The following is a 27,703-nucleotide window of genomic DNA, read 5'->3' as shown; positions in this document are numbered from 1 at the left end:
CTCATCAGCCCGAAAAAAAGCGGCTCACACTTCTGGGAAAAGATAAAGCTTCTTCCCAGAGTTGCCAAAAAAATGTTAAGATGTTTGCTTAGAAGAGACAGCAGGCACAAAACACACTGGAGATGCTGGAATTACTGAGTTAGGTAGAAAAACAAAACATAACTGATGGACCGGCATCGAAGTGGGAGCAGTGTACTCAAAATGTCACTGCCAATTTATTGCTGTTCAGCAGAGAACAACTTTGATAACTTCTCACTTTATGGGTCCTCTGGTTTTTTAAAAGACTGCCGAGCGCGGCTGCCAAGAAAGACACCGTTTGAGGGAAACAGATGCAGGATATCATCTGTGGAAAATGAGTGAACAAAAAAAGGAAAGTGGAGGGCGATAAAAGTTTGCAGCTCGAGCACCGCTTTGATCTGGCCTACCTTATATGCAGTAAAAGCGTGGGGAAAATAGATTCTGGCTGCAGGAGGGAAAAAAGAAAAAGAGGAATTGAGCACCGAGGGAATTCAGACTCCTGTAGCCAGTCACCTGCCATTCACTCCTCAAGAGCATATGCATGTATTTCTCAATAAAAAGAGACAGAAAGTAATGTAAAGACCTGGAAATAGTGAGGATTTTTGCATCAGTATGGACAGGATTACCTCATCTCGTCAGGGTGGAAAAGTGTAATAACACATTGCGCATATGGCAGAGATCATAGTTTTTCAATCAAGATATAACTCAATATACAGCCTGATGAGTTTAACATGTGTCAGACACATCAAGGGCTGATTGATTTTTCAGTGCGAGCTGAAAAAGAAAAGGTCTCATCGTGCGTATATACATTCACGCTGAGCCGCCTGTCATCACAGCTACGCGTCTGATCAATCGCTCTTCCCCGAGATTATTGTTTCGCTGGTGGAGGAGGAAACCAGAGAGCGGCGGGGACAGAGCGCGAGGAGGGGAGAGGAGAACATCTTTGGTCGTCCACGCCGGCGATGCCAAAGTTAACAATGCACAGCACGCACTGCGGGGGAAGATGTGGTAACAGGGGGTGAGAGGTGAGGCGGCGAAAGCTTCGGTATGGTGAGCAGAGAGACCTCAGGGGGTGCAGAGGGGGAGAGAGGAACGGCAGCGCGAAGCTTGGCGTGATACAAAGGGAGATTGTTTTGATGGCGGGCTGACCTGCAGAGTGTGAAAGAGACTCAATGACAGGACGTGCTCGCTCGCTCTGAGATCCATCCACATCCTGAGAGACACAATCTGCTGCTCTCTGGATCACCCTGCATTCTTTGGATGTTCTGAGGATTTGGATTTTGTGGTAGAGGAAGTACTGAGACCCGTTACTAATGCAGTACCACAGAATGTACCAACAAGACCTGATCTTAAGATTTTATGATAGCTCACAGTCAACCCAACAGACTGCACCTTTAAGCTCGGAGCACCAGGAACGTGTTGTGTGGAGTGCTGGAACTGGAATGAGCTGCTGCTAGCTGGTTAGCATGCTAACCTCAGCAGATATGACGTCATAATGTCAAACTGTCACATCCTCATCATTTTAATAATGTTTTTTAATGTTTTTAGCTAAAATTCTGACATATTGCTCAACAATTTCTCAATCAGGACTAGTTGACTTCCTGGAGTCTCCACCGGTTGCCCAGCGAAGCTTTGCAAACGCTTTGAGAATCATCAGATCATTATGTTGTAATTGGCTGGACATAATGTTGCTTTAGATTATGAAATACATGTGGTGAAGAAGCACTAAGTAACACGTATAATAAATGTGAACAGCATCAGCAGAGTAAACGTTCTCGTCTGTGTGCAGCGGCGTACATTTATGCAACACATTACCTGCTGTGTTGCTTTCACAAGCCATCATCAACCGTGGAGAGAAATGTTTCTAACAGCCTCTGCATGTCCATCACTGGCCTCATTTAAAACAAATCATTACCACAGTTAAAAGCTTTAGTTCTAAACCATTTACCTCAGACGCATTCTGCCTGAGTATTTAACTAGCTGTGAAATTAACTGTGACTCTCCTCGTTGAGAACGCCGGAGCTCAGAGATAGGAAAAAGGGTTGAAAAGTAAACTCTCTGCTTGGTTTCGGGGAACTTCCAGGCTGTGAGCGCTGGCTTGGCCCCGGCCCGTGTGGCACGGTGGTGGGTATCATTTTTGAATCCTAAGATCCGGTCCAAGCTCTTGTGAACTGGCCGCGTTTCAACCGTTGGCAGGGCCGGTCTGCCCTGGGAGCCAATCATGATCTGTGTTGCCTCACATATATTCTAACTAACTCAGTGACTAAGGTCGATATTCAGCTGAGGCCGCTGAATTTGGTCATCTGCGCTAATGACCGTAATATGAAGTAGGAGTCATGTTTTGAGGGCTGCGCTGACATTTAATGGTCGCATTTGTCACAACTCTGTCTCGGCTTCATCGCTCGCTGATTAACGCTCTGCATCTCATTCGCTCTCACTTGGCAAACAGCGGGAAAACAGCCTGATTGACTAAGTATACGTTATGAGATCTTCATGTGATTATCTTTAAATGGCATTATGCAGTGACAGTTTCTTGGTGCCTATAATGAAGTGGAGCTGCGGTGACAGCTCTCCGTCCCGCTCCGCTCTGCGGTTAAATCACAAGCTGTAGACTCACCATGGTAATTGGCCCAATTGGGACATTTCAGCACTCCAGTGCCACACCTCGGATCACCTCCCAGCTCCACCGCTTTTTCCATCTCATAGTGCTTCATTTGGAGGATTTAACTCGTGAAAACTCTCACTCAGTTCCCGGGTTTGGCGTCAGTGGCGCTAGATCTGTCGTCAGTGGGGTTCATCAGTTCATCAGCGGGGGAGTGAAGTGTTAATTACTGTGTGTAGCATCATCTGATGCTTGTTCCTCACATGGGTCATGGAGGCTTTTTGATTAAAAGATGAAAAGAAAGTAGTTTTCGCAATATTAGCTCCTGACAGCCTCATCCCGCTGAGATTAATAATGTGAAAAACAGGTAATTATACTCATATATATAGTCCATAGCTTGATTATGAGCTTTACAGGGTGAGATCGTCTGTAGTTTCTTTTTATGTAAGATGTCAGAATGAAGTGCAGATGTGAGGCGCTCTCACGTACTCATCCCTGCCAGAGAGCAACAGGTGTAAACCAGCTCCATCTTTGATGTTCGTGTTGCTGAAACAATTATTCAATCAGGACACAAAGCAGTCAGAATAATGGGCCTCTGCACAAAGTTGACTTTTTTTATTGTCTTTTTTAGGTCAACCACAACATGATATCCATGTTGTTTCTTAAGTATTTGACCAAAAACATTTTCACTTCATCCTATAAAATCATGTGCAGGCCTTTCATTTGTCTTCTATAACGTACTCTGAGGAGCCTGTTTAATGTACCGTCTGTCCCCTCAATAAAATATATATACATACGCATATAAAAATTGGAACGATACGCTTCAAGATGGGGATAGAGGCACCCTTCGGTATGCAACAAAGCCCGGCTGTAAACAGTAACACATTTTATTGTCTGCAAAAAAAAAAAATTGCCGCAATTAAACATGCCTTGTGTGCTATGCATCTTAATGACTCCCATAAAAGGCTGAGGGCGAGAGGCATTCCTGCAGCAACTTCTAAACGCAAGGCGTATGTGTGGAGAAACCACAGCGTCCACACCAGAGCTAAAGACCCGGCCTCCTTCTCCCCGATCCCTTTTCCCACCAACCGCCCATAATTACGCTTATTGGCCCCTTGTTTTATGTATGTTTTTACTGTACACTGCAGACGTGAAGTAGGAAAGGGCCTGTGTTCTGGAAAAAAGTGATATAAGTAGCTCTGTCTGCTTCTAGTTCGATACCCCGTCCGGAGAGACGCAGTGATAAAGGGTTTAAACGGTTTGCCGTTAGTACCGTTTATCTATCAACTCCCTGTCTTGCATATTGTGTTAGAATTCATGTCATCACCAATGAAATGAATCGCAGCACCGTGGTGACTCAAACTTCACTGAGGAGGTTCATTCAGTCTGAACGCTGCTTACAGACGAACAATCCCCTTTCTAATCGGATTTTTACCCAAACAGCAGCTGCAAAATAATGTCCTGCATTGTTTAGTATAAAATAAGTTTCTTCTGTATTTTTCCAGATGTAATTGCACATCGTATCAGACAGAAAGCTCCACTCAGTCTGTAACTCTTGCTCAGTTTTCCCTCTTGTTTCTTCCTGATGGTTTTTTGTTTTTCTTTACTTTCCTCTCAGGGAGACGCCGGCTCCTCTGCTGCAGGCATCAAGGTGAGAGCTAAGCTAACGCTAGTGGTGCGTGTCCACAGGTGCTGTCATTTGTCTCGAGCGCACATAGCGCTTCCTAGCTTTGCAGAACAGGCCACACCCACTGACAACCACACAAACACTCATTGGCTGCACCCCATCCTGTGGACATGTACCATGAACTGTTATTCAGCTGTGTTTAGGTCAACGATGTCAATAACATTTACATTTACAATTACCAAATGACACCTGTAAGGTTAAGCTAACAGTAGCCTAATTCTAAGAACTGAGGACGGACTCCTCTAAGTGTATCTAAAGATGCATTGTGGGTAATGTAGGCGCCGGGATATGAAAAGCAGTCCACTAGCATTACACTATAATACTGGAGAACCTTTTCACCCAACATATTCTTTCTCCGTTTCTAAAATTGGTGCCTACATGACCCACAATGCAACTCTATCACCTAGTGACATCACTGGAGCCACAAAAGGCTTTATCCTGCTGTACTCACTGAGCGACGCTTTATTGTGTCAAACTGGAGCGGTTTCTCTTTAATGCACAAACATAGTAATATATTTATGAGTAGCTGGTGCAGCTCATTTCACATGTGGAGCAGCTGAAAAGAAAACTCTTTGCATGTTTTACAGGGTGAACCCGGTGAGCCTGGACGGAGCGGACACAAGGTAATAACCTGCTCACACAATCAACACGGAGCAGACAGAAGTAGCTGTAGCAGTGATGGTAGTTCAGGTTGTAATGTAATATAACTATATTTTATAATCGTATATAGATGTTTGTTAATGTTTATAATGGTTTCTGTATTAATAAGTTATGAAGCAGATAAATATTCAGTAGCTGGCTGGAGATGGAGACCGTGAACACACACTCTCGTCTGTTGTGTAATATCAGATTGTTCAAGTTTGGATCAGAGCTCCTCACTGTTTAGGACGGTTGGACATGAGCAGAACTGAGCAGAACCTGGCCAGAACTTCAGCACATCACAGTGCTCCAACTCATTTTACATTTACTTTGGCCTGACGCTTGTTTTGAGCCGCTGTAAGGTCGCAGATATCACGCTAACACACTGGATACACTAAATCTGCTGGGTGTTTCGGCTCCATTTTATTATAACCTGTAAATGTCAGTTCAGAGTGTAAAAACCCGTCAGGACGTCCCATTAGTTTGCTCTGCATCAGTCCAGATACACAAGTGTTTGTTGGTATGACCTCTCTCTCTCTCCAAGCCTTGTTTCTATTCCAGCGTCTAACACGCCGTCTCGTCCAACGAAGGAAATCGGAAGAATATTGTAAAAGAAACAGTTGCTGATGAGACGCTACTTAAACAAGCATGCAGCAGAAGAGGAGCTATTTTGCTGCAAAATAAAAGCCATTACTTGTCCCCTGACCAGACTGCTGCCAAGATTACACCAGCGCTCCATCTAATTACACTTTTTAATCCCAAGTGCTGCACCCCATTAATTTCCCCTCTCTTCTTCTCTGTTTGGACAGACTGGTTCCAGGCAGGCAGAAGGGCTTTTAGCAAATGTCTTTTCTCTGCTGTGCTGCAAAGAAAAACGTAGCTCGTGGCCTCACTAATTTTTTTAACTGCTTTATCTTATCTGTCATTTTACAGCCACTCTGCTTGTGCTGACACACTAAACCAGTTGTGTTTCTCATCTAAATAGGCGTTCACGAGATTGAGTTGTCGCTCCCCCCGTTAAATATTACCGTTGGACGGCAATCAGTTGTTGGTGGAGGAGTCGTCCACGAGAAAAGACTTTTATTCATTAGTTTTACAATGCTTTCATTAGCCACAATGGAAATTTACAGCCCTCTCTCTGATCCCCAGAGTGCCATTCCAGTTGATCATTCTCGTGCGGTGCTAATCATTTCTTTTCATATGCCATAAATACAATGGTCTTAACAGAGCGTTAAATTATCCAGAGTCAGAGATTTTGTTTTGAAAGTCTCGCAGAGGCGTCACAAGGGACTCGACCTCTGATTTTTCCACCGTTGAATCAAAATGTCTGCGCGTTACTCAAACTTGCATGTAATGGGAGTCTGCAGCTCTCAACTTGACAATGACCCGACCTTGGTAAACGGAGAAAAAAAAGCCAACTCTGTGCTTCCAGCGCTGCCAAGCTCTAACGACCTTGAAGCCACGGCAGCGCTCTCAAACGGATTTTGCAACTTTAATCCAAAGTATCTGACAGTTGTTTCTTCCAGAAACCAGAACTTTTCACACCTGCCCAAACCAATAAAATCATAAAGAATATAAGACTCCGCTGCACTCTGTGAAGGGTTGAGTGTTATAACAAGCACTAATCACGCCGTCAAGCCATGGCTGCATGTGTTGGTTTGAAAGTGCATGTGCAGTGCCTTCTGCTAGTGCTTACTGCGAGCAAATGACAGTCAACATACGGACAGCAGGACAGCAGGACAGCAGGACAGATAGCCAGGGAAAACACACATAGAAGATAAAGTGTAAGGCTGATAGAACCCCGAAGAGCCTACAAGTGAGGCTCGACCCAGCTTAGCTTGGCTCGGCTGTAACATGTCACACTCTTCCTGTGTAGGGAGAGCCAGGACTTCCAGGGCTGCCTGGACTCCCAGGGATAAAGGTAAATGCTTCGCTGTTTTTGTCACCAGTCATTCCCCCGGTGTTGTCCCTGTCCATCCCCTCCAGCCCATCTGTAGCAGCGCGCAGAGCAACGCTCGGCCGCCTCGTGCGTGACACATCGAGGTCTCAAGATCTTGCTTTTCCTCGCTTTACTTACCTCCACCTGCTCGAGCGGCAGAGGAAGCAGCAGTACCTGCTCACACTCAGGAGCTCAGGCAAACTGACGAGATCAAATAAGTCAACGCTTTTTGATTTTTAACCTGCCAGAACTCAGCAAGACAACTGTCTCATGACGGTTTGTGAATAGAGTAGAGGTCTCTGTTTTAATGATTTGGGAGAAAGCATCCCTGGCAACAACTTCAGGCTTCCTCCTGGAAGTGACGTCAGGAGACTCGAGGCAAAATGTGTCAAAACTGCAGCTTGTTAATGATCGGAAGCTTGATTTGTGCTTTTAGTTAAAGGTGCACTGTGTCGTTTTGGGGAAGAACTTTAAATCAGGAGAGAAAGATCTTTATTGACTGATTAACTGACTGAATAAACAAGCTGACCTTAAAGGACGACACAGTTTCATAGTGTTTTACTTTGTTTATATGTGGCGGACCCTGCCACCATTTATAGCTTCAAACAGTTTCTGAGGACGTTATTTTCCTCTGAGAACAGCTTGTTTATCCAGTAATGAAAAATATTTGTATTATGACCTATTTAATACTTTAAAATGTTAAAATTGTGAGTATGAACTTCTCCGAAACCTCGCAGTGCCGCTTTAAGGTGCTTTATTTTTTTTACTGAATCATAAAACACGAGCAGCAGATGGTGAACTCGGCGCACACAAAGGCAGATTATAATTCACTGCCATCTTTATGCCTGGAGAATAACAACCGCCTCGATGTATCTCAGGATCATTAGCTTGAAATATAACATGTGAATGCAGGGAATGCTCACAGGGGCGTGACGAGATGATGCTTGTTCCTGCTGCGGGTTTGGTTTGTCTCATCTTGTGTGCTTGTAATGGGCTGGCCTTGTAAAAAACTCTTTCATTTTACATTTTATATACTCCTGTTTTTACTTAAGAGGCCTGAATGCTTGATGGATTCTAACAATATTTTGCTAACGTGGCACCGGCAGGTTCTGAGCTCGGCTTGCACTTTGTTCCGCTCTGCATTCTTGGCTGTTTTATCCAATCAAAGTCTGAACGCTTGAGAAGGCGAGTGTCCATTACCTCTCCGAAAGGCTTCCAGCGTGTTGAAACTTACCATAGGTGGGAAGAAATACACTCCAATAAAGCTTCTTTCGCAATCAAATGTAATAAATCAAATTGAATATCGCGCCTCATGCTGGAAGCTCGCTCCTCGTGAGTGAAAGTGCAAATGCAAAAAAAAGTTCAGGCTTCTTCAGGAGTGGCAGAGAAGCTGGTTTTTGCACACACTTAAGCAGAAAGCCTCGGCGTGCTCTGATGAGCTCCTAACAAGGTCAGTCGTAACGTCTATTAAGGCTCATAAGAGGGAGTCATTAATGGACGTGAAACCAGGGGATGAATTAACAAGCCGCTGATGATTTATGTGTGTGTGTGTGTGTGTGTTGTGTGTGATTTATGCATGTCCCTGAGTGTGTGTGTTTGTGTGCATGCCTGTCGTTTTGAATATGTCCGGCCATGCATCTTGTGTATGTGTTTATCGCTCGTTAGCAGCGGGTGGACGCAGCGCTACATCCAGAATCCCGTGTGGAAAACTGAGTAACGTTTGCTGATTTCTTTCTTCCTTCTTGTTTCTGTTTTTAGGGCGAGCCTGGATTCCTCGGTCCCCAGGGAGAGCCGGGGCTTCCAGGACTCCCAGGAACGAAGGTGAGGTGACTTCAGTCCTTCCACAGCTTGTGTCTTGTTTGACGCAATGTGTGGAAGTTTTTCATGTCTGTGACGGTGAGTTGCAGCAGCCTTTGTCAGATTTTCATCACATCCACAGTGTTTTCCTCACTGATGCTTCCTCTGGGTTCACGGTGCTGTTATCCATTAGTATCACTTACAGCAGCTCTGATTCCTCTTAAATTTAGAGAGATATTCACAATATTAATGAGGTAGTAATGCAAACTCAGGAATATTTATCTCAGAGGAAAATGGGAAGACTGATGGAAGCTAGAAAGGTGTCAGGGTCCGCCAAATTTAAACAAAGTCATGAAAACAAAGAAAACAGTCAATGAAGATTGTTCTCTTTCCATCCCAAAACTCTGTTAAGCCTCTGTTTCTTTAAAATGTCACCTGGAAGTGTCAGAACGAGCTTCTCCTCGCCGAGACATTATCACACCGACGAGCCAGCCGTGATACCTCAGACTAGCTGGTGTTAGCGTTTGCATTTTGCATCGGGCTGTTTGCAGTGCATTGATAGCCAAGATATATATTTAAGTGTGTAAATCAGCTGAAAGAAGGAGCGTTGCAGCACTTATCTCATCTGATGCGTTTTCCTTGTGTCTGCCTTCAGGCTCTGACAGGTTTATTTTCGAGTCCGTGCCATTAAGTTATCATTAGTGAGCGATTATTTGGAGAGAAAACCTGAAACCTAAACGACTCAACGCAGCTGAATAATGCTCGTGTCCCACTTGGCTTGAAGTCTCAGCAGTGAGTAGCAGAGAGTCTCTGGGTGATACCACATCGCCCTCTACTGGCCGCCTACAGTCACTCCACGACGTCAGTCAATGCACACTCATGCATCTCTACTGAGAATTTGCATGTTCCTGTAAATGCTGAACACAGACGTCTGCTGCAGCTGAAGGTTTTGTGCATTTCAACCTTGTTGAGGGTCAGAATCTATCAGGAAGCAGATCGTGTTGAGTCAGCATGAATATCTACGATTCACTATGTAAATCTGTCGAGTAAGCAGAACGCATCAGACGGGTAGCGGATGTCCTCCATGTCAGTACTGCTTTAAGTCCGGGGGGAGTGAAGTGTTTACCTGATGTTTGGAGAGAAACTGAACCTTCGTTACGCGTTCTCACACATTTATTTCAAACATTTTGCAGGAGAACAGCAATAACTTGATTTCTTCTTCTGTTCAGGGGGAGAGAGGCGACCACGGGCCCCCAGGAAAGGGTGAAAGAGGAGAACTCGGACCCATTGGCCCGAAGGTGAGTTATCTAAAGGTGTAATACCTGTTGAGTTTGAACACATCGGAGGTGGAATATCAGCAGAGTAACCTCTACGTCATGCTAACTGTAGCTGCTGTCGTCTCAGCTGCATTGTGTAGGAATTTTTTATGTTTTTTCGTACGTATTGCACCTTTACGAGCATGTCTGCACACACATATGAATGAAAACGAGCCGGATCATTCAGCAGGGTGTCACTGCTTGTTCACTGAAGACTTTTTTGCCCGTGTTCGTCAAAGACTTCTGCTGCCATCTAGAGCCTCGATCATTCAAGCACACGTTACAGAGAGCTGAGAGGAGAGAGCATCCTCATTCAGTGCATCAGCTATTCAGAGATGTTAACAAAGAGAGCCGGCTGAACCACCGCAGCCTTGTAATAAGTTGAAGGCTCTCCCAGGAGAGTGTGTAAAGTAAACTGGGTTTAAATGAGTCGACCACTGTTTATGTCTGGCAGGTAGCTGACGCTCCAGTCTAAACTCAGCCGAGCCACAGATCTGCTCCACATCCTACTGGAAACCCCCAAAGTGAACTCTGCTTTATCAACGCCAGAGTTCAAATAAACACTTCCTGCACCGCTCGGCAGTTATGTCACATTAAAAGCTGCTTGTTTGAGTGCGGCTGACTGTGTCGCTCCCTCCGGAGCAGCTCGTGATATTTCCTCTGAGAAATATAAATGCATTGAATTTTTTATGAAGGATCTGCTTGAACCCATTAAGACGGTTTGCTTTATTTTCTTTTTCGATTTGTGTTTACGTCTCAAGTGCTCAGCAATTATTTTTATAGTGTCCCTCAAATCACGACTCTTTGCTTTGTTTTGGTGCCGATGGCAGGGCTCACAAGGAGAGGCCGGTGCACCTGGTTCCAAAGGGTCAAAGGTGAGCGCGGCTATGTTTTCTTTTAAATCTGCAGAACACAGCGTCTTAATTAACTCTCTTCCTCTAATGAGACTTTTGCAGGTGATCCAGATCTTGGATTTCCTCCATTTGAGGTTTCCTGTTGTTTTAGTCACTTCTGTATGAAAAACAGTGAGCGTGTGTGAACCTGCATCGCTGCAGACGTGAGAGAAGAATAAATCATCCTCACACTGATTATTATTGGTGTTGCTGTATTTTTACGGCAGGTTTCTCCAGTTTATTTAAATGGCTGTCCTTTAAAATAAAGCAGATGATATAAAGGTTAATTATTTTCCAGCAGTACTGTTACACGCTCATACTTTGAGCTTGTTGAACCACAATAATCATGTACGTGTGGAATTATACTGTATGTAAAATTACCTGAGGCTGTTATAATGTTGTTTTGATATTATTAGAAGGTAATTATGTTTGTTTTCTCACATCAGGGGGAGACTGGAGACAAAGGAGACCTGGGACTCGTCGGCCCGAGGGTAAGCAGTTATATTAACTAAGATAAACTCCTCAATATCCCCATTTGTGACTGATTTCTTCATGCTGCATGCTGAGAAACTTTCAAAACTTAAATTCCCCATGACATGCACGCTGCTGGCACTTATTATTAGTGTAGTAAACGTCTGACTACCACCAGGGGGCAGCAGTCCGACCTCAGCAGCTTTAGGAAAGGAGGCACGATGATCAAACTCAGTCAAACTCCCTTCGTCCAATTCCATTTCCACACTTCTTTTCATTTCAAAAACCTAATTCTTTAGAATCAGTCAATCAGTGCTAGATGGATGAAATTCTGTGTTTTCCCTCTTCCGACACCACATGTTTAAAATGTGTTTTCTGGATGTCATTGATGTGCAGGGGCCCCCCGGGCAGAAAGGAGACCAGGGAGCCACTGAAATCATCGACTACAACGGAAACATTCAGGAGGCTTTACAGGTCAGAGTTGTAACTTAACTCAACATTGTTCGCTGCTTCAGAAACACCTTCCTTTACAAGAGGCCCGGTGACACCTCACACTCACATGTTTTATAAAAGATAAGGATGTTAATAGTGCTGTATTCTGACATATTCTGGTTTAAAATCTACTATAAACTGAGTGAATCTGCCATGTTTGGAGTGTGATAGACCTGCCTCATGGTTCAAATACCTATTTCTAAATATGAAATGTCTTCCTTATATTAACGCTGTTCAGGGTTCGTCCTCTACAGATGAAAGGCTCACATCTGTCACCATTCTTTAATTAATACCTAATTATGAGGGTGTGTCAAAATGTGCTGACACAAAGGTTTCCTCTCTGTGTGACCTCTGCAATCTTATCTCTCACCTCCTCCCTGTTTCCACTCCTTCGGCCCACTGCAGAAGATTACCACTATAACAGTAACGGTAATTCAGCTCTGTGTATTCTGTGTACTCTTGTGTCGTCTGCACAAGTGATTCATCTTCGTCCTCGCATGGGCCCGACCCAGTCCCCACCTCGGTTCCCCCCCGACCGCCTTGTTGTATTTGTGCTCCATCAGCCGGCGACATGTTTGTTTAACAGCGAATGAGGCTGCGTTGATGCTTCTGTGTGACTGACGGGCTGCCTGAGTTGTCGGTCGTCTCCTGAATGTCAGTAAAACATCCCTTTTTAAAGCAACATTCTGTAGAAATTGGCCCAGTGAGATGCAATGTGAGGTTGCGGTGATTCTGCCCTCTCACTGAAGTTACGTAGTGCAGAAACAAGTGACGGCGGGCAGAGACACCATTCATCCTACGACACGACACTTGTGCCATCCACGTGAATTTGAAGCTTTTATTTTAAGGTCAAAAAGTTACATAATGTTGCTTTAAACCACCTCTGAGAAGGGGTTTTCCAAAACTCACCCAGTTATAAATGTTCATCGCCATCACGTTATTATTACTCCAGTAAAAGTCTGAAAGTATCTGACATAACATGTACATAAGTATTAAAAGTGTCTCTGAAGTAAGACGTTTTTATAACAGAGTGATTAAAGCAACATGTATATAACATAGGATTAGCATGTTTAGCTTCATATATACTGAACATTTTATTTTATTTCTTTTGACGAATAATCCTTGTTCACTCAAAATCAATTAACATGTTTTTAAAGGTGCGATGTGTACGAATTTTAGTTTCAAACATTAACAGAATGGTAAGAAATGAGAGTTTTGACATTATGTATTGTACCACTAACTGCGAGGCTAACTGAGCTAATTACTGGCAGCTACAGTTAGCCGCAGTTAGCTGTTACTGTTAGCTGATATTTTATACATATGTCTTCATGCGGGGGTATGAATTTGGGTGGTGGCTAATTCTTACATATCGCACCTTTAAAGTTTTCTTCTACTCGCTGTATGTTTTATCGCAGGCTGCCACTCTGGCTGCAGTATTCCAGAAGAAAACACTAAATCTTTAAGCTCAATTTCTTTGAAACTGATGCTTTGAATCCAACGTGATCATTATCAAAATATGCACCACACATCTCTTAAAATGAGAATATTGACTTTGGCATGTGTCTTTCAGTTGAGCATCATAATTCATAACGGATTTCTAACATTTATGTGCTGTTTGCAAGTCATGCCACTGTGATGGATAACTCAGATTATTTAATCCACACATTTATATTGAGTTGATTAATCCCACTCAGAAGTGTTTTTAGTCCGTTGAGTAGAAATCTTAATTCTCCTCCTGGATCTCTCTTGTGTTCAGGGTCCTCCTGGACCTCAAGGGCCAATGGGACCGCAGGGCACAAAGGTAAACATATTCATTTACATGTGCAAAGTTGACTTTATAAACCCAACAAAATAATGTTTTACTGTCCAACAACTGGAGAACACAACAGGCGACAGCTGCGTTTTTAACATGTTGGTCTTCCTCTCCTCTCTCAGGGGGATCGTGGTATGCCTGGTCTGCCTGGACTCGATGGTGAAAGAGTAAGTTCATCATCATGCTAAAAACATCTGCAATTGTACTCATGCCAAAAATTCACATAAGCAAAAACAGCTTTGGTCCACTAGCAGTCGGGGTGTTCCAACAAGGGCACCTCACGATTCGATTCGATTTCGATTATGGGAGCTACGATTCTTCGATTATAACGATTGTCGATTCGATTCGATTATTGGCGCCACAATTCTTTGATTATTGTGATTTTTAATGCTTTTTTTTTACTTTGACCTACTTAACTTTGACCAGGGAAAGCTCCACTTGCACGAGAGCCCCCTCTATTGGTGGAAAACACTGAAAACAGCGAATCGCGTAGGTCCCGTCAGTTGTCTTGTTTGCTCCCTCATAAAATCCAAATCGGGTGGCGAGAGAATCGGCCGCTCTTTGGGGGCAGCTAAAGCTGTTGCCATTTCACAAAGAAACTAACGTTACTGCTTCGTTTGTTGTGGTCCCACTCTCTAAACAATCCGGTTACGTGTTTTTTGTTCCAGTCTTGTGGCAAAGCATCAACGTTAATTAATCGATGCCAAATCGTGCATCGATGCATTGCACCCACCTCTAAGTAGCAGTGTGACGCTGCTTGTTGCAGTCCAGCGCCTCATGAGCGTCATGCAGTTTGTTCATCGAGCCTCCGGAAAGCTTGAAGACGCAATTCTTACTCTGTTATACTTATTTTTCATCTGCCTTTCACGCCGTTCACCCCGGTGTTTGAGTAGATATATTGGTCACAGAGTTTTCATTGGAAGCTGTCCTGATTTGATGAATTCATATTATTTGCTAAAGAGTCCAGCAGGTCAGTGGGTTTCCAGAGAAGAGGGAGTATCTTAGTACGTACGCAGATGATGCTGCCTTGTGAGTCTCTACTGTAAGGTTGTGATGTCACAACTCTACTGTAACCCTCAGCCTCTAACCTTCTGTGTGACTCTCCACTTTCAGGGCTACAAGGGTTCCAAAGGAGACATGGGAATGCCCGGAGCTTCAGGAGATAAAGGGACGACTGGTTTACCTGGCCTTCCTGTAAGAATCCACGTATATAGTATCTTAGATTCTGAGAAATCATTGTTGATGGTCATGATAACACTTACGATAACCCACACATGTCTCATGAATCTTTTGCTCCTCAGGGTGTCAACGGGTTCAAAGGGGACAAGGGAGATTCAGGTCTACCAGGTGCTCAAGGTCCCTCAGTAAGTCACATTCGAGGCACTGAATATTATGACTCCATAAACACACTCAAGATGCTGTTCACTGCAAACGTTGACACTGGTAATATGAACTGCAGCTGAAACACTTGTAGTAAAACAAGATCTGTGTTTAATCTGTTGCAGATCAGCGGTGCTCCAGGACCACCAGGGCCCCACGGACCCCCAGGACCCATGGTGAGTGCTTCCAAAACCTCATGTCACAAAACCTAATTAATCACGTCACACCACTCATGAACATTTGCACACAATATTGACTCTGAATAACTGATTGTAATGTAATGAGGCGCCGCATAATGTGTCAACACTCAACACAACTCTCCTGCCTCCAGCAAACAAGTCCAACCCGTTCATAGTACAACATTATTAGCATTAGAATTAATCACGGCTTCACACAAAGCATTTACAGCGCTGTGGACAGATTAAAGGAGGAAGGACAGATTAAAAAAGGCTTGGTTTACTTAAATGAAGCAATAAAGGTAGTTCATCGTGAGACCAGCCACAAATGAATATTGTTTTCATGTTTTCAGGGCCCCCATGGTTTCCCTGGACCCAAGGTGAGTCTCAGTAATCATTCACATGCATGATGACACTGAACATTCAGTGTTTTTGACTGTATTCACTCAAACACAGGCAATTTTATACAGTTATTTTGTTAATGTTGTTTAAAGAGTTAACGACATTTGAAGCCCTCCAGTTAAATATTTGGAAATGTGTTTATACAGCTGTGAAAGTTAAACATTTCAGTATTAATCTTAAAGTACAAGAACCTTTAGAAGAGTGTTAAGACACCGATTATTAGACTCTGAAACTGACGGCAAGTGCTCCTCGTGAAGTTTTAATCAGTCTCTAGATGGGATTTTTCCATCGCAGCCGCATCTGAGCATCGTTTGGTTTAACAGCCTGCACGTGCTCATCCAGATGCAGACATGAACAATTACAGGAGCTTACTTTGGTTTACAGACACAAAGCAGCGGTGAAGTCTGGAGGTGTGTTTATTACGAGACACAAAAGGGGTTGATGGCATGTTGGAGGGATGTCAGGAGAAAGTGGTACTGCTACTTTTAGACTTCCACTTACTCCATTTTCAGTCACGGTGAACAATTCTGAAGAAAGTTAGTTCACAATCAATTGATGATTTTCTATAAATATCACGCTTCTAGAACAATCTACCAACCCTTTGATAACTTTGATTCTTTGGTCATATTTGTTCACTTCCCTGCTTCTTTCATTTTTTTCCAGGGGGAACCCGGTTTGCACGGTGTGAAGGGCATTCGAGGAGAACCAGGACACAAAGGGGACCGCGGACCCCTGGGTCTCCCCGTGAGTACAGCCGTGCATCATGGGATATCTCCAGCCACGAAGCCCTGTCCTTTATTTCCTCAGACATTTATAGAAATCTCTCATTTTCTATGTTTAGACCTGTTAAACTTCCTGTCGTGCATCAGTGCACACATTCTGAGTGTATGCGTTGTGTGTGCGTCTGTATGTGTGTGTGTGTGCGTGTGTCTATACGGCCTCCTCCATCTTCTGTCCTCATCTCCATGTGCCTGGGCTGAGCTCCCTGTAACACACAGTGTAATTTAGTTGTTGTAAACCCTGCCATCAACCTGTCCTAATAACAGTGTTCATCTGGTACTAATCCCGCCTTGTTCATGTCACTCATACCTCCATAACCACACAGGGAGCCTCCGGCTTGGACGGCAAGCCCGGAATTAGGGTGAGTGTCATGTGACCGAGAGGCTTCACCACCCAACTTCTGCCTACTTCTCTCCCTCCATGCAGTCTCTCTTTCCCCTCAAATACTTTCCCACCATCATCCCATTTTATTGTATTTCACTGTGACTCAAGAGAGACGTATACAAGCTTTTGTTGGATGTTTACATCTTATCTTATCAGTGTCGTGAGTAGGGGTGGGTATTGGCAAGAACCTCACGATACGATACGTATCACGATACTTTGGTCACGATACGATACGTATCACGATATCACGATATTACGATATAAATAAAGATGAAAACACAAGTACCTGTATATGTACATCAGATGATATTGATCAGAGGACAAATTGTGTCAAAATGATTTCCTTCAAAACAGCCTCTCCATTTTATTAATTCCCATAAAATTTCCGGGCAGTAATATTCTCTTTGTCCAGCTCGTTGTTCTTGCTATCTCTCTTAACTTTGAAGCCAAAGTGCTTCCAAACGTCAACTTTAAATTGCGGAGGCGTTGTTAACTTGCCATCCATTTTGCAAAGACCTCAGCCACTCTCTCTACTACAGAAATACACCCGCCGCACAGCAGAGTCGCTCTTCGGCGATATATCGATATTAGGAGTTGAAAAATTGATATTGTATTGGGCGGCAAAGTATCGCGATATATTGCCGTATCGATATTTTTGCCCACCCCTAGTCGTGAGTTGAATTAAGCCACGCTGCGTTGAAGTTCTCAGGATAGCGACCATACAGAACGCTGTGTCAGCAGGCTTTTTTTTTTTTTTCAAGGCTCTCGTTTTGTCCCGTGTTGCATTAACTCAGCATTAACACACACTCATACATTAACTGTCAGCAGTGTTGTAAACGTCCTTGTGGCCTATGCACGTGTACTAGCAGCAGCTCTGTGTGCTGGCTGTAGGTCAAACCAGATGGGAGTCCAAAGGTGGATGCTAAACATGAATTATTATTTCTTTTCTGCTTCCTATCTGTTATCTGTTTTGTCTTATTTTGAAAAACGTGCAGTAGTCCAGTGATTTAAACTCACCTTGATGCTGCTACTCTTTGTAGGGCATGGATGGGCCTCCAGGTCTCGCTGGTCCAGCCGGGCCGAAGGGCGACATAGTGAGTTGACATTTAATTTTTTTCCATACCTGATGTTTTAACTTAGATTTTAGGTGTTTTTAGCGTTGGCTCATTTAAAGGGATATTCCGGTGTAAGTTTAATCCATGGTCTAACACACCGTGAAACTGTGTTAGACTCCCTCTCGAGAGATCAAGTTAGCAGACCGCTAATTTACGGAGTTTTATCAACCTCAGCAACGACCGCACGACAACAATACACTGCAGTAAATGGATCCAAATATAAACCGCCACCAAAAAGCCACAAATAATGCTCAGAACAGCACCAAACTTCAGCAACAGTACAAATAGGGTCTCAGCACATAGTCCGGGGCATCTAACCTCCGCTAGCTTAGCTGGATTTCTATTGAGAAGCTAAAAACAGATTTCAACTCTCCTCCATCAGCTTCCAGGTCGGGGAAGTCCCGACGAGTCGATTACCGAGTGCGGTTAGAAATGCTCAATTCCGTTCTTTTCCCTGTCCGCTCTCGATAATAACTGTTATAAACGAGCAGGTAAGACACATATGAACTTTGATTGCTTTTCCATGGAGTCATAATCATACATTTTTATCCATGAGCCAAGGAACTCTACTGCACTCGGTAATCGACTCGTCGGGACTTCCCGTCAACAGGAAGCTGCTGCAGAAGAGTGGTAAATTTAGTCAGCTTTCAAGTAGAAATCCAGCTAAGCTAGCGGAGGTTAAATGCCCCGGACTATGTGCTGAGACCCTATTTGTACTGTTGCTGAAGTTTGGTGCTGTTCTGAGCATTATTTGTGGCTTTTTGGTGGCGGTTTATATTTGGATCCATTTACTGCAGTGTATTGTTGTCGTGCGGTCGTTTCTGAGGTTGATAAAACTCCGTAACTTAGCGGTCTGCTAACTTGATCTCTCGAGAGGGAGTCTAACACAGTTTACGGTGTGTTAGACCATTGATTAAACCTACACCGGAATATCCCTTTAATAGTACGTGTATACTGCACAAACCACGTGACTGCAACAGTGATTCCTCTGTTATCAGGGTGAGAAAGGAGCACAAGGCGAGCCAGGCCCGAGAGGACCTTACGGACTGCCAGTGAGTATGAAGAGGATGTTACGTTCATGTTAGCTCCTGTTGCTCTCTGTTAGCAGAATGGAAAGAGGCACTGAAATGAGGCACGAGAGAACGTGCATAAAGAAATCATTAAAGGTGCAATATGTGAGAATTAGGGGGCAGCATTTCACCAGAGTGACCAGCTAGCTGTGCAGCTAGTGGTTCAGAACTGCTAGATTTGTGAGCATCGTTATGTCCGATAACATATTTATTCACTTCCTGTTGATGATTTCAGTTAAAATTCTTACATACTGCCCCTTTAAACAACTTAAACAAAGACAGAGAGATGTCATGTTACAATCTGCTCATAAAAGGCCAAGAAAAAAACGATTAACACGTGTGAATTAATACAAATTCCTTCATAGTTTCCCTTCTTAAACTGAATATGGTCTCTAATAATTTTTGTCTCTAGTCTATTGAAAATGTTCTGATCTAAGTGATGATACAACTGATGTTCTGTCCTTGCAGGGAGCTGCTGGAACACCGGGCCTGGATGTAAGTCTGCTCAGCTTTCTCTCTCTCTCAGAATCAATTAGCATCTTCCATTATGGGAGTAGTTGGCTGAAAAGCTGTTAAGTATAGAAGAAAAGTCGTGAAACGGATGAAAAAGATAATTATTATAAGATTTTCTTCTTGTTGCACATCTCTCCACTTTCTCTTGCTTCCTCTCAATGGACCTGACTTTTCACCCTCTCAGCTTTCCTTTCTTTTTTCAAATTCTGATGTGTTTTCTTCAGCTCTGTCAGAACACGCTCTCGTGTCTTTGCACAGCGACTAGTATTTAAGTGGAGCTGTGCTTTTGCAGGGGTTGCCGGGCTTAAAGGGGGAGACAGGCGACGTTGGGGAAAGAGGCGAAAAGGTAGATGTAGAGAGGAAACTCTGGCGTGTCAACCCTTTAACCTAACAGAGGACTGATGTCAATGGACAGCGATAGGAAATATAACGTGGACGTGTTTTGTGTTGCTGCTTTTTAATCGTTTCCTTCTCAGTTTAAAATCACTGGGTAAAGACAGAGTATGTGGTTGTTGGAAGGACTTTTATCTTAATTTAAGTCTGTTTTGTAGCATTTCTCTACTTTCTCAAAGAATGTACTCAATTAGTTTTAAATAAATAAGTGAGTAACAACTCCTCTGCATAAATACCATCCTCAGTCCACTCAGTCCAGCTTGTGTTCTCCACTTTTAAATGATTTTCCATCTCATTTCTCCAAATCACGAGTCAGATCTCACTGCGAGGCATCGAGTGAGCGATTCTCGACATCTTAGACCGATCAAGTCCATTGACAACAGGCTCTTAGAATTCACGTTCCTTCTATTTCTGTTGTTTCCATGCATGAACATACACCTGAAACATTTCCCCTCCACACGTCCCCGAGCCTGTTGATAACTCCTCCCTGCTTGTGTTTACAGTAGTTAATAACTTTAAGTGCTAAATCTGTACGTTCCCACACTTACTAACACTTCCAGTGTGTTTCTTAGGTGTTTTCTGTTATTGATTAGAAAGAGAAAACTGTATCCTATTCCTCGGTACATCCTATCTGTTTTCACCAACACAGAACAGATCCTAGTGCTGTTTCTTTTCTCTTGGCAACAGTGAATGTGAATATATTATGAACAGGCCGTTTAATTGTGAGTTATGAGTACTAATAACTTTCTGAAACACTTGCATGCACACACACACGTGGAAAAGGTTGTGGGAAAAGTATTTTTTCTAACTTGCCTCTTAGGGCTTCCGTAGACTTCAGATAACCATATGAATAATATTTAGAATCATGAATTTGGAGCTGTTTTATTGTTGATTTGTTAATTCCTTGTCGACATTAGAAGACGGGGTGCATTCAGACCGAATCGGGTGGTGCGGCGACACATCACAGAGAGGTGCTTTAACTTTAACCACTCTCACAGTTTGCTGAAAGCTGTTTCTACCTGTGAGCGTTTGTCCACGACGACAGATTAAATGTAACAGTAAACAACCAGGACATAAGGCAGATTATTCAAGTTTGTTTTCATCTGAGGCATAAAACAGAACCCTCTGTAGCATTCAGCCACATATACACTACAAATACTCATCTGCAGTCACGCCACCGCCACAGTAGATTAATCACGCCGGTCCTACAGTGATCATCAGCATCCACGGATGTATTTTAAACTGACGCCCAGTCTGCTCACCCGCTGACGCTGCAGCGTGACACAGACGTGCGTCTCTCCACAGGCTGAGTCAGCTTTTGTTTTTGGAACTGGCTGCGGCCGACGCCTCCGCAGTCAGAACCGGCAGTGAACGGGAAGACCTGCGTACTCGCCACACGTCCTGATCTGGTCTGAATGCAGCCTAACTCAAACATGAATGGATACAGTTTGACGGTTTTCCAGTGTGTAGTAGATTTAATTGTGTCCGTCTGGAGGTTTTTCCCTGCTACTCTTTCTCATCCTTCGTGCCCTTGACACCCCTTTTAGTGAGCTCTGTTTTGACTCCTTCCTCCTGTACTATTCCCCTTTTTTTGTCCTCCTCCTGTCCCGAGGAATGTTTTCAGAATCCTCTCCTATCTAACATCGACCATGTCTCTTTCTCCTTTGTGGGCCGCAGCCTCACTTTTTAATCACTCCCCTCCTAATAGCAGTGCTGTCCCAAATGTTCAAAAAAATGATGTTAACTTTACCAAATCATTGTATCCACAGGGGGAGAAGGGAAAGAAGGGCAAAAAAGGGCCTAAGGGCGAGAAAGGAGAACAGGGTGCCCCTGGATTAGATGCACCCTGCCCATTGGTATGTCCCAACTGTGAGCTGGAAATCTCCTCCCAGCCGTGTAGAGCAGTCGTCCCAGGCGAGGATGAGCGCCCTGTGGCTACACAGATACCCAGCTTCCACCAGACCACAGCAGCCTGAATCACAGAATCTCTTCCTCTCCTTTAACTCTGCAGTCCAGGCACAAAAACACGCCATTAACTGCTGAAAAACATGTAATTTCGGCTGGATCGTGGTATCAGCCAGCTCACAGGGCCGCTCCTCCTTCGTCCCCGCCCCTCGCGCCCGTCGTAGCGGACGGACGCGGGGGGTTAAGGGTCGTCCACCTCTCTCCCAGTAACACTCCTAGGTCATCTTTGCAAACAGGGTTTCCGGGGATTTAAGGGTGAAAAGGGGGAACCAGGGCAGCCAGGTCTGGACGGGCTGGATGCCCCATGCCAATTGGTACAGTATTTCTCTTCTTCCTCCACCTCTTACCCATGCATGCCGCTCACCTCCAGCCATCACTGAAAGCCAGCCGTGCATGAGAGCCTGAGAACCATGAACACCTTATTTTAATCACAACTACATTTTCCATTTATGAGCACATCACACACCAACATAGATACCTCACTAACTTCCTGACCGCAAGCAGCCTCTTTTAGATCATACATCACAGGTGAAACATACAAATAAACGTAGTGATTATTGATGTAATCGATGCTTAAATCTCTCCCTCTAACTGAATCCTTCCATTTCCTTGATTAAAACTGAGAGCAAGATTAAATCCTGCGTCCTTCCAGCTGATTCCTCCATGGACCCAGTTACCTTTTTAACCTGACGCTAACACTTTACTGATGCCCCCCCGCTACCAGCACACGGACCCCTCCTCTACTCTGTTAACTCCACCCTTTCCCCCCTTTGTACCAATTGGGCCAGACCGCGACACAAAGAGGAAAATCAACAGATCAAACTGGTTGCTGCTCCGGAACGATCCAAGACGAGAACCTGACTGTTTTTTTTGTGTTGTTTTCATGTTTTCTATGATGCTGTTTGCTTCTGAAACAATGCAGTGAAGTTTTAGACGTGTTAGGCTGTACCACTAACTCTGGATGCCTTTGTGTACACATTAAGACAGAAAACACTCATGTATCACGCGTGTCATCTCATTGAATCACATCGACATTCACGCACTGAAACCAGCTCGATATCTTCACTTTGAGAACAACTCCCTGATTCTGTTATAGTGTGTTGAATCTCAAACTTTGGGGGCAACTATAGTAAAATCAGAGAGTGGGATCATCAACATATCAATGTGCATGAGCTACTTTATCATTTGCTGTGTATTATGTGCATGAATGAGACTCCTGCAGCTCTCATAAGACGGGATGTTTTGTGAATTTATGAAAACGCTCAGAAACAAAGTGTTTTAGTGTCAAGTTTGATTCAAATCTGATCATTGGCTTCATATTCACAGTTTGTTGTGTCTTCAGGATGAAGCAGGTTAAGAGCATGTACAGTAATCACTATAGTTAGTTATAGTTTGTAATCACCGTTAAAAAAACAAAAGACATGGTTTAATTCATGTGGTTAAAGGTGCATCATGTAACTTTTTGCAGACCTCTAGCAGCTTGCAAGACCTTTAGATGAACTTTAAAGTCATATATTTATATTTTTGTATCTTGTATTTTGAGTTATGCAGGGATGAGACTACATTATGACTAGTATTCTTTCAAAAAGTGACGTACTGCACCTTTAAGTGAAGCTTTCTGATCACTCCTGACTTGATTCTGTTATTTGGGATTATACATTTCTGTCATGAAAATCCAAAACGCTGCATTTTGTTGTGTGTTCTGTTGTTCCTTTAACAACAAGTTTCAGTCCTCATGGTTGTTCTTCTTCCCCGCTGCTCTCCTCTCAACAGGGCCCAGATGGATTACCAATGCCTGGTTGCTGGCAGAAGGTAAGACGAGTGTGTAACTGAGTGCTGAGACACAGTTCAGTGTCAGTGTGAGGGAACAAAATGTGAAAGGCCATGTCCATCATAGAAACATACTGATCCCCTTTTTTCAGTTCTGATTATTAATATTGAGATAATTATAATTTTCTAATGTTTTTCACTTATAGAGCTCAACAGTGACCGCCCACTTTTTTAACGGCTCTGGTTCTGGAAGTGAATTTGCCATTCATTTACTCCATTGACGTTTCATAAAATCCTTATATAAAGAGTTTTGGGCCAATCAGCTAGGAGATGAATCGTGACCATAATACATTTAATTGGGCGCAAAAAAAATGTTGGAAAACTGAGAAAAAAGCAAAGGTACAAGACTGTGTACATAATTACCTTAAGAGTAAAGCAACTACTCATCCCATAAACCATTGCAAATGTAACAGCGACGTCTCTGATTGGTGGAGCTCGCTGTTACCATGGAAATGTTTACCGAACCCGCAAAATTTCATGTTGGGCTGAACCCTTAATAAACTCTCCTCATCACTAAATGAACGCAGCAGGTCAGAAGGTGAAATCATGGTCGCTCTGTGGGAAACCATCGTAGAGTTCAGTGTTAGCAGTAACTAGCTAACATGAAATTTGCGGGTTTGGTAAACATTTCCATGGTAACAGCAAGCTCCACCAATCAGAGACGTCGCTGTTACACTATAGGATTGTGGGTAGTGTAGTGATTCTCCATGACATCGCGAATAAAACATGTTTTTCTCAAAACAAGAATGATATCATACGGACTTGTAACTTCTACAGGATCATATATCATCGTTTGACAGTCTGGTAACTCGTGGTGAGTCTACTTTGGATGGTTACGACATTATGGCCAATAATCAAAATCTATATGCAGAATATGAATGGCATTTTCACTTCCGGAACCTCACTGTTGAGCTCTGTTAAAAGAGCAAGAAATGTGCAGAAATGCATCACATTTGAATGTAGTCCCGTCCAGTTTGGACTCTTTTTACTGAATGTATCTGTAATCTGATTGCATCGTTTTTTTGTTCTGTAACTTTACCAGAATACAGTTAACTTTTTATTGTATCCTGATTACGTAATCCCGTACCAAGGTATATAGGAGAGAAGGCTGATATCTCCAAAACTCACACCGAAACAATCCAGAGGGATAAAAAGCACCTTTATTTTAATGTGAACTGCCCCTTTAAAGCTACAGTGAAGTGACCATATCATTAATTTGCATTTATGTTTGTAAAAGTGAATCAAAGCTGTTGTTTTGGGTCGTGACTCAGTTACTCTGGACACTATTTTGTTCCCTCCATGTCAGTGTTCTTCATGTTGGTTTCAGCTGCTCTGTGTTTGCATGTTTCCTGTTCAGTAAGTCGTAACACGTGTTGAACCAGACTGTACATCTGCAGCCGTGAAACACTGTGAAACACTGTGAAACACGTCCATCCTCATGTCTTTCTCTCTCCTGTGTTTTTTCTTGCAGTGATCGCTCTAACCTGAAACGCATGGAGTTTGTAAATAATGCTTCTTTTATGGTATTTATAGTTTTTTTAATGGATTAAAAAAAAAAAATCTAAAAGAAAAGAAGTCTATGTGTACGATGATACAAAAAAAAAAGAGATAACCGTCCCCAAGCTGCTTCTACTCACATCACCGTGTGGAAAACAAAAAAAACAAAACGTGTGTGTGCCGCTCTCTCACATCCACATCGTGGTGGAGTTCAGATCCTCGGCCGGCCGGCCGGCGGCAGAACTTGTCTCTGCAGTCTCTGCATGGCTCAGACTGGAGCGTCGCAGCCCCGGCCAGATTCACAGGGGGAGGACGTGGAGAGGAGGAGGAGGAGGAGGAGGAGGAGGAGGAGGATCTGGACTGGCTCTCTAACACCAAAACGCTAGGTGTTCTGTGTTGTCTCGTCTCAACAAGCTCACCACTCCATTCATGCGGCGCCATTTTCTAAAAGACTAAAAAAAAAAAAGAGAAAGAAAAAAGACCGTGCCGAACAGAACATTGCACCCCCGACCCTGCAAAAGCATGAGTAGTATACTGAAACTATATTTATATGTATTGTACATACGTGTCACTGTTTTGTGGTTGCGTCATGGCTTCTGCAGAAAAAGAAAAACAACACTAACATGAATCAAACAACAACCAGAATCCAGAGCTCTGAATTAGTAATGTTTTGCTTTCCTTTAATCTTCCCAAGGGAGTCACGCCGTGGCTGGTAGCCTGAAACCCCCCCAGAGAGTAAAGCTGTTGGTTATTGTTGCTTTATTTTGGTGTTGCCTTGCAAGAGGGTATGATATCAGCGGGTGGTCACTTGTTGCACTCATGCTGCTGAGCATCATCATCATCATCATCATCATCATGGTCAAGCGTGGCGCCCCCGACCCACCAACAGCCACACGCCTCCCCGGACACGAGAGGGAGAAGTTAGCGGGCTCGCTGCACTGACGGGAAAACAAATGAGGCTCACGTGGATTGGAGGTGGGACAGGCCTGCTCGGGGATCCCCCACCTCCGACCTTCCCTCTGAGCACGGAGTGGATTCTGCAGGAGCGTCTCCACGAGCTCCATCACCTGGAGCTCCGCCTCTCCTGACAGGCACCGCCTCCTGCAGGTCTACTGAGAGCGTCAACAGAATGCAGTCATGTTTTTATTCTTTTTATTTCCTTCTTTATTTTGTTTTTGCCGGCATTCTTTAACATTGTTTATATTTTGTGTATAATAGCCTTTGGTGCCTCAAGCTTTTATTCATTCCTTTATCAGAAATGTACGACTTTATTATCATCTTTTGAATTATTGGAATGCTGTTTGTTTCAGATGGGTAAGCTTTCGAAGAAAAAAGACACACATTGCGCACTGTTTTTCATATGAAGTGTTTATTTTTTACAGGATGTTGAAATAGCACGTAGCTTCACAGAGAGAGTGCATCCATCACCACTGTGATGCTGCTCGTGGTTTATGAAGAAGCTCACTGTCGGCGCAGCGTTGTCACAAATATGCTACTTGTTGATTCTGGACTCCTCGTGCAGGATGTTTATTGTACAGTGTCGTCAGTTCACTGCATGTACACACTTTATTACTCATGGATTTCTTAAACATTGAAGCTAAGCATTGGTTTGAGCGAGTGTATCAGGCGCTGAACATCCAGTTTTACAGATTAAAGGGGCACCGTGTAGTTCTGGAGAAGAAATTCAAACTCGTGATTTAAATGTTTACGATATTAATGAGGCAATAATAGAAACTCAGAAATATTTATGTTTGGCATAACTGAATAAACAAGCTGTTCTCAGAGGAGAACAAGTGTTTGAATCTAGAGAGATGGCAGGGTCCGCCACATATGAACAAAGCAAAACAGTAAGAAATTGTTGTTTCAGTTTGTTTACTTAGTTTGTTTAGGAATAAAAATGTAAAATGTCTTCCCCCAGAACTCCACAGTGCTCCTTTAAACAGTTGCATTACACTTGTTTTCTTTACGCCTCGTTTCTCGTCTTAAACATCCAGAAAACGTGTTACAGTGCAACAAAAGCTCAAATTGACTAACACACCACAGTCTGACTCGGCCAGTTATGTCACATTCCATATCAGATGGAGCAAAAGAAAGTGGAGCAGCAGGTCGCCGTAGTTTATTCACATCTTCACGTTTCTTATATTCTAATTGCCTTTCGGTCGCAGTCGGTGCTCTGCGAGGCGATTCTTCTTTTTCTTTGACGTTAGAAATATGCATGAATGATTGACGTGAAAAACCAACATTTTGTTGTGATGTAGCAGCAACCACAGGCGGATGGAAGACGACTCGTTCCCGCGCGGTTTCTGTCCGATTGTACAGCTCATCTCGCCGTTCTAAAGAAATGGATGCACATCTGTATAGATTATATTGGTGCTATCTGATAGCAGGTCAACAGCAGCTCAGTTGATGCGCTCTACCAGTGGCAAGAACTACACAACAGGTTTCTTTATTGTTGTTGGGTTTTTATTTTTATTTTAATTTTTATGTATGTAACAATTTAAAGGTTTTTTTTTTTTTGGTGCATATATTTG

At 43.4% G+C, this 27,703-nt stretch overlaps 1 protein-coding gene across 4 annotated transcripts in view; it reads left to right on the top strand.

The window, feature by feature from the left end:
• Nucleotides 1-25,663, top strand: part of col25a1 (collagen type XXV alpha 1 chain) — a 150,596-nt gene extending 124,933 nt beyond the window's left edge. Inside the window, exons 15-38 of one of the 4 annotated variants that reach the window (XM_030430921.1) lie at nt 4,239-4,271; nt 4,895-4,930; nt 6,823-6,867; nt 8,644-8,706; nt 9,912-9,980; nt 10,829-10,873; nt 11,338-11,382; nt 11,759-11,836; nt 12,260-12,283; nt 13,611-13,655; nt 13,790-13,834; nt 14,781-14,861; nt 14,969-15,031; nt 15,173-15,223; nt 15,577-15,603; nt 16,289-16,369; nt 16,731-16,766; nt 17,830-17,883; nt 18,903-18,956; nt 19,443-19,469; nt 19,780-19,833; nt 21,650-21,736; nt 23,619-23,657; nt 25,147-25,663. In XM_030430921.1, the coding sequence (XP_030286781.1) occupies nt 4,239-4,271; nt 4,895-4,930; nt 6,823-6,867; nt 8,644-8,706; nt 9,912-9,980; nt 10,829-10,873; nt 11,338-11,382; nt 11,759-11,836; nt 12,260-12,283; nt 13,611-13,655; nt 13,790-13,834; nt 14,781-14,861; nt 14,969-15,031; nt 15,173-15,223; nt 15,577-15,603; nt 16,289-16,369; nt 16,731-16,766; nt 17,830-17,883; nt 18,903-18,956; nt 19,443-19,469; nt 19,780-19,833; nt 21,650-21,736; nt 23,619-23,657; nt 25,147-25,149 (1,185 nt within the window). In that variant the 3' untranslated portion in view covers nt 25,150-25,663. Of the gene's footprint in view, nt 1-4,238; nt 4,272-4,894; nt 4,931-6,822; nt 6,868-8,643; nt 8,707-9,911; nt 9,981-10,828; nt 10,874-11,337; nt 11,383-11,758; nt 11,837-12,259; nt 12,284-13,610; nt 13,656-13,789; nt 13,835-14,780; nt 14,862-14,968; nt 15,032-15,172; nt 15,224-15,576; nt 15,604-16,288; nt 16,370-16,730; nt 16,767-17,829; nt 17,884-18,902; nt 18,957-19,442; nt 19,470-19,779; nt 19,834-21,649; nt 21,737-22,081; nt 22,160-23,618; nt 23,658-25,146 lie in introns of all 4 variants that reach the window. The other 3 variants (XM_030430922.1, XM_030430923.1, XM_030430924.1) reach the window with 3 other exon arrangements.
• Nucleotides 25,664-27,703: the final 2,040 nt, after the last annotated feature.

This window comes from Sparus aurata, chromosome 10, assembly GCF_900880675.1.
Source record: "Sparus aurata chromosome 10, fSpaAur1.1, whole genome shotgun sequence".
Classification (NCBI taxonomy): Eukaryota; Metazoa; Chordata; class Actinopteri; order Spariformes; family Sparidae; genus Sparus; species Sparus aurata.
Note: the sequence above shows the minus strand (reverse complement) of the source record. Positions and strands in the feature narration are given on the sequence as shown.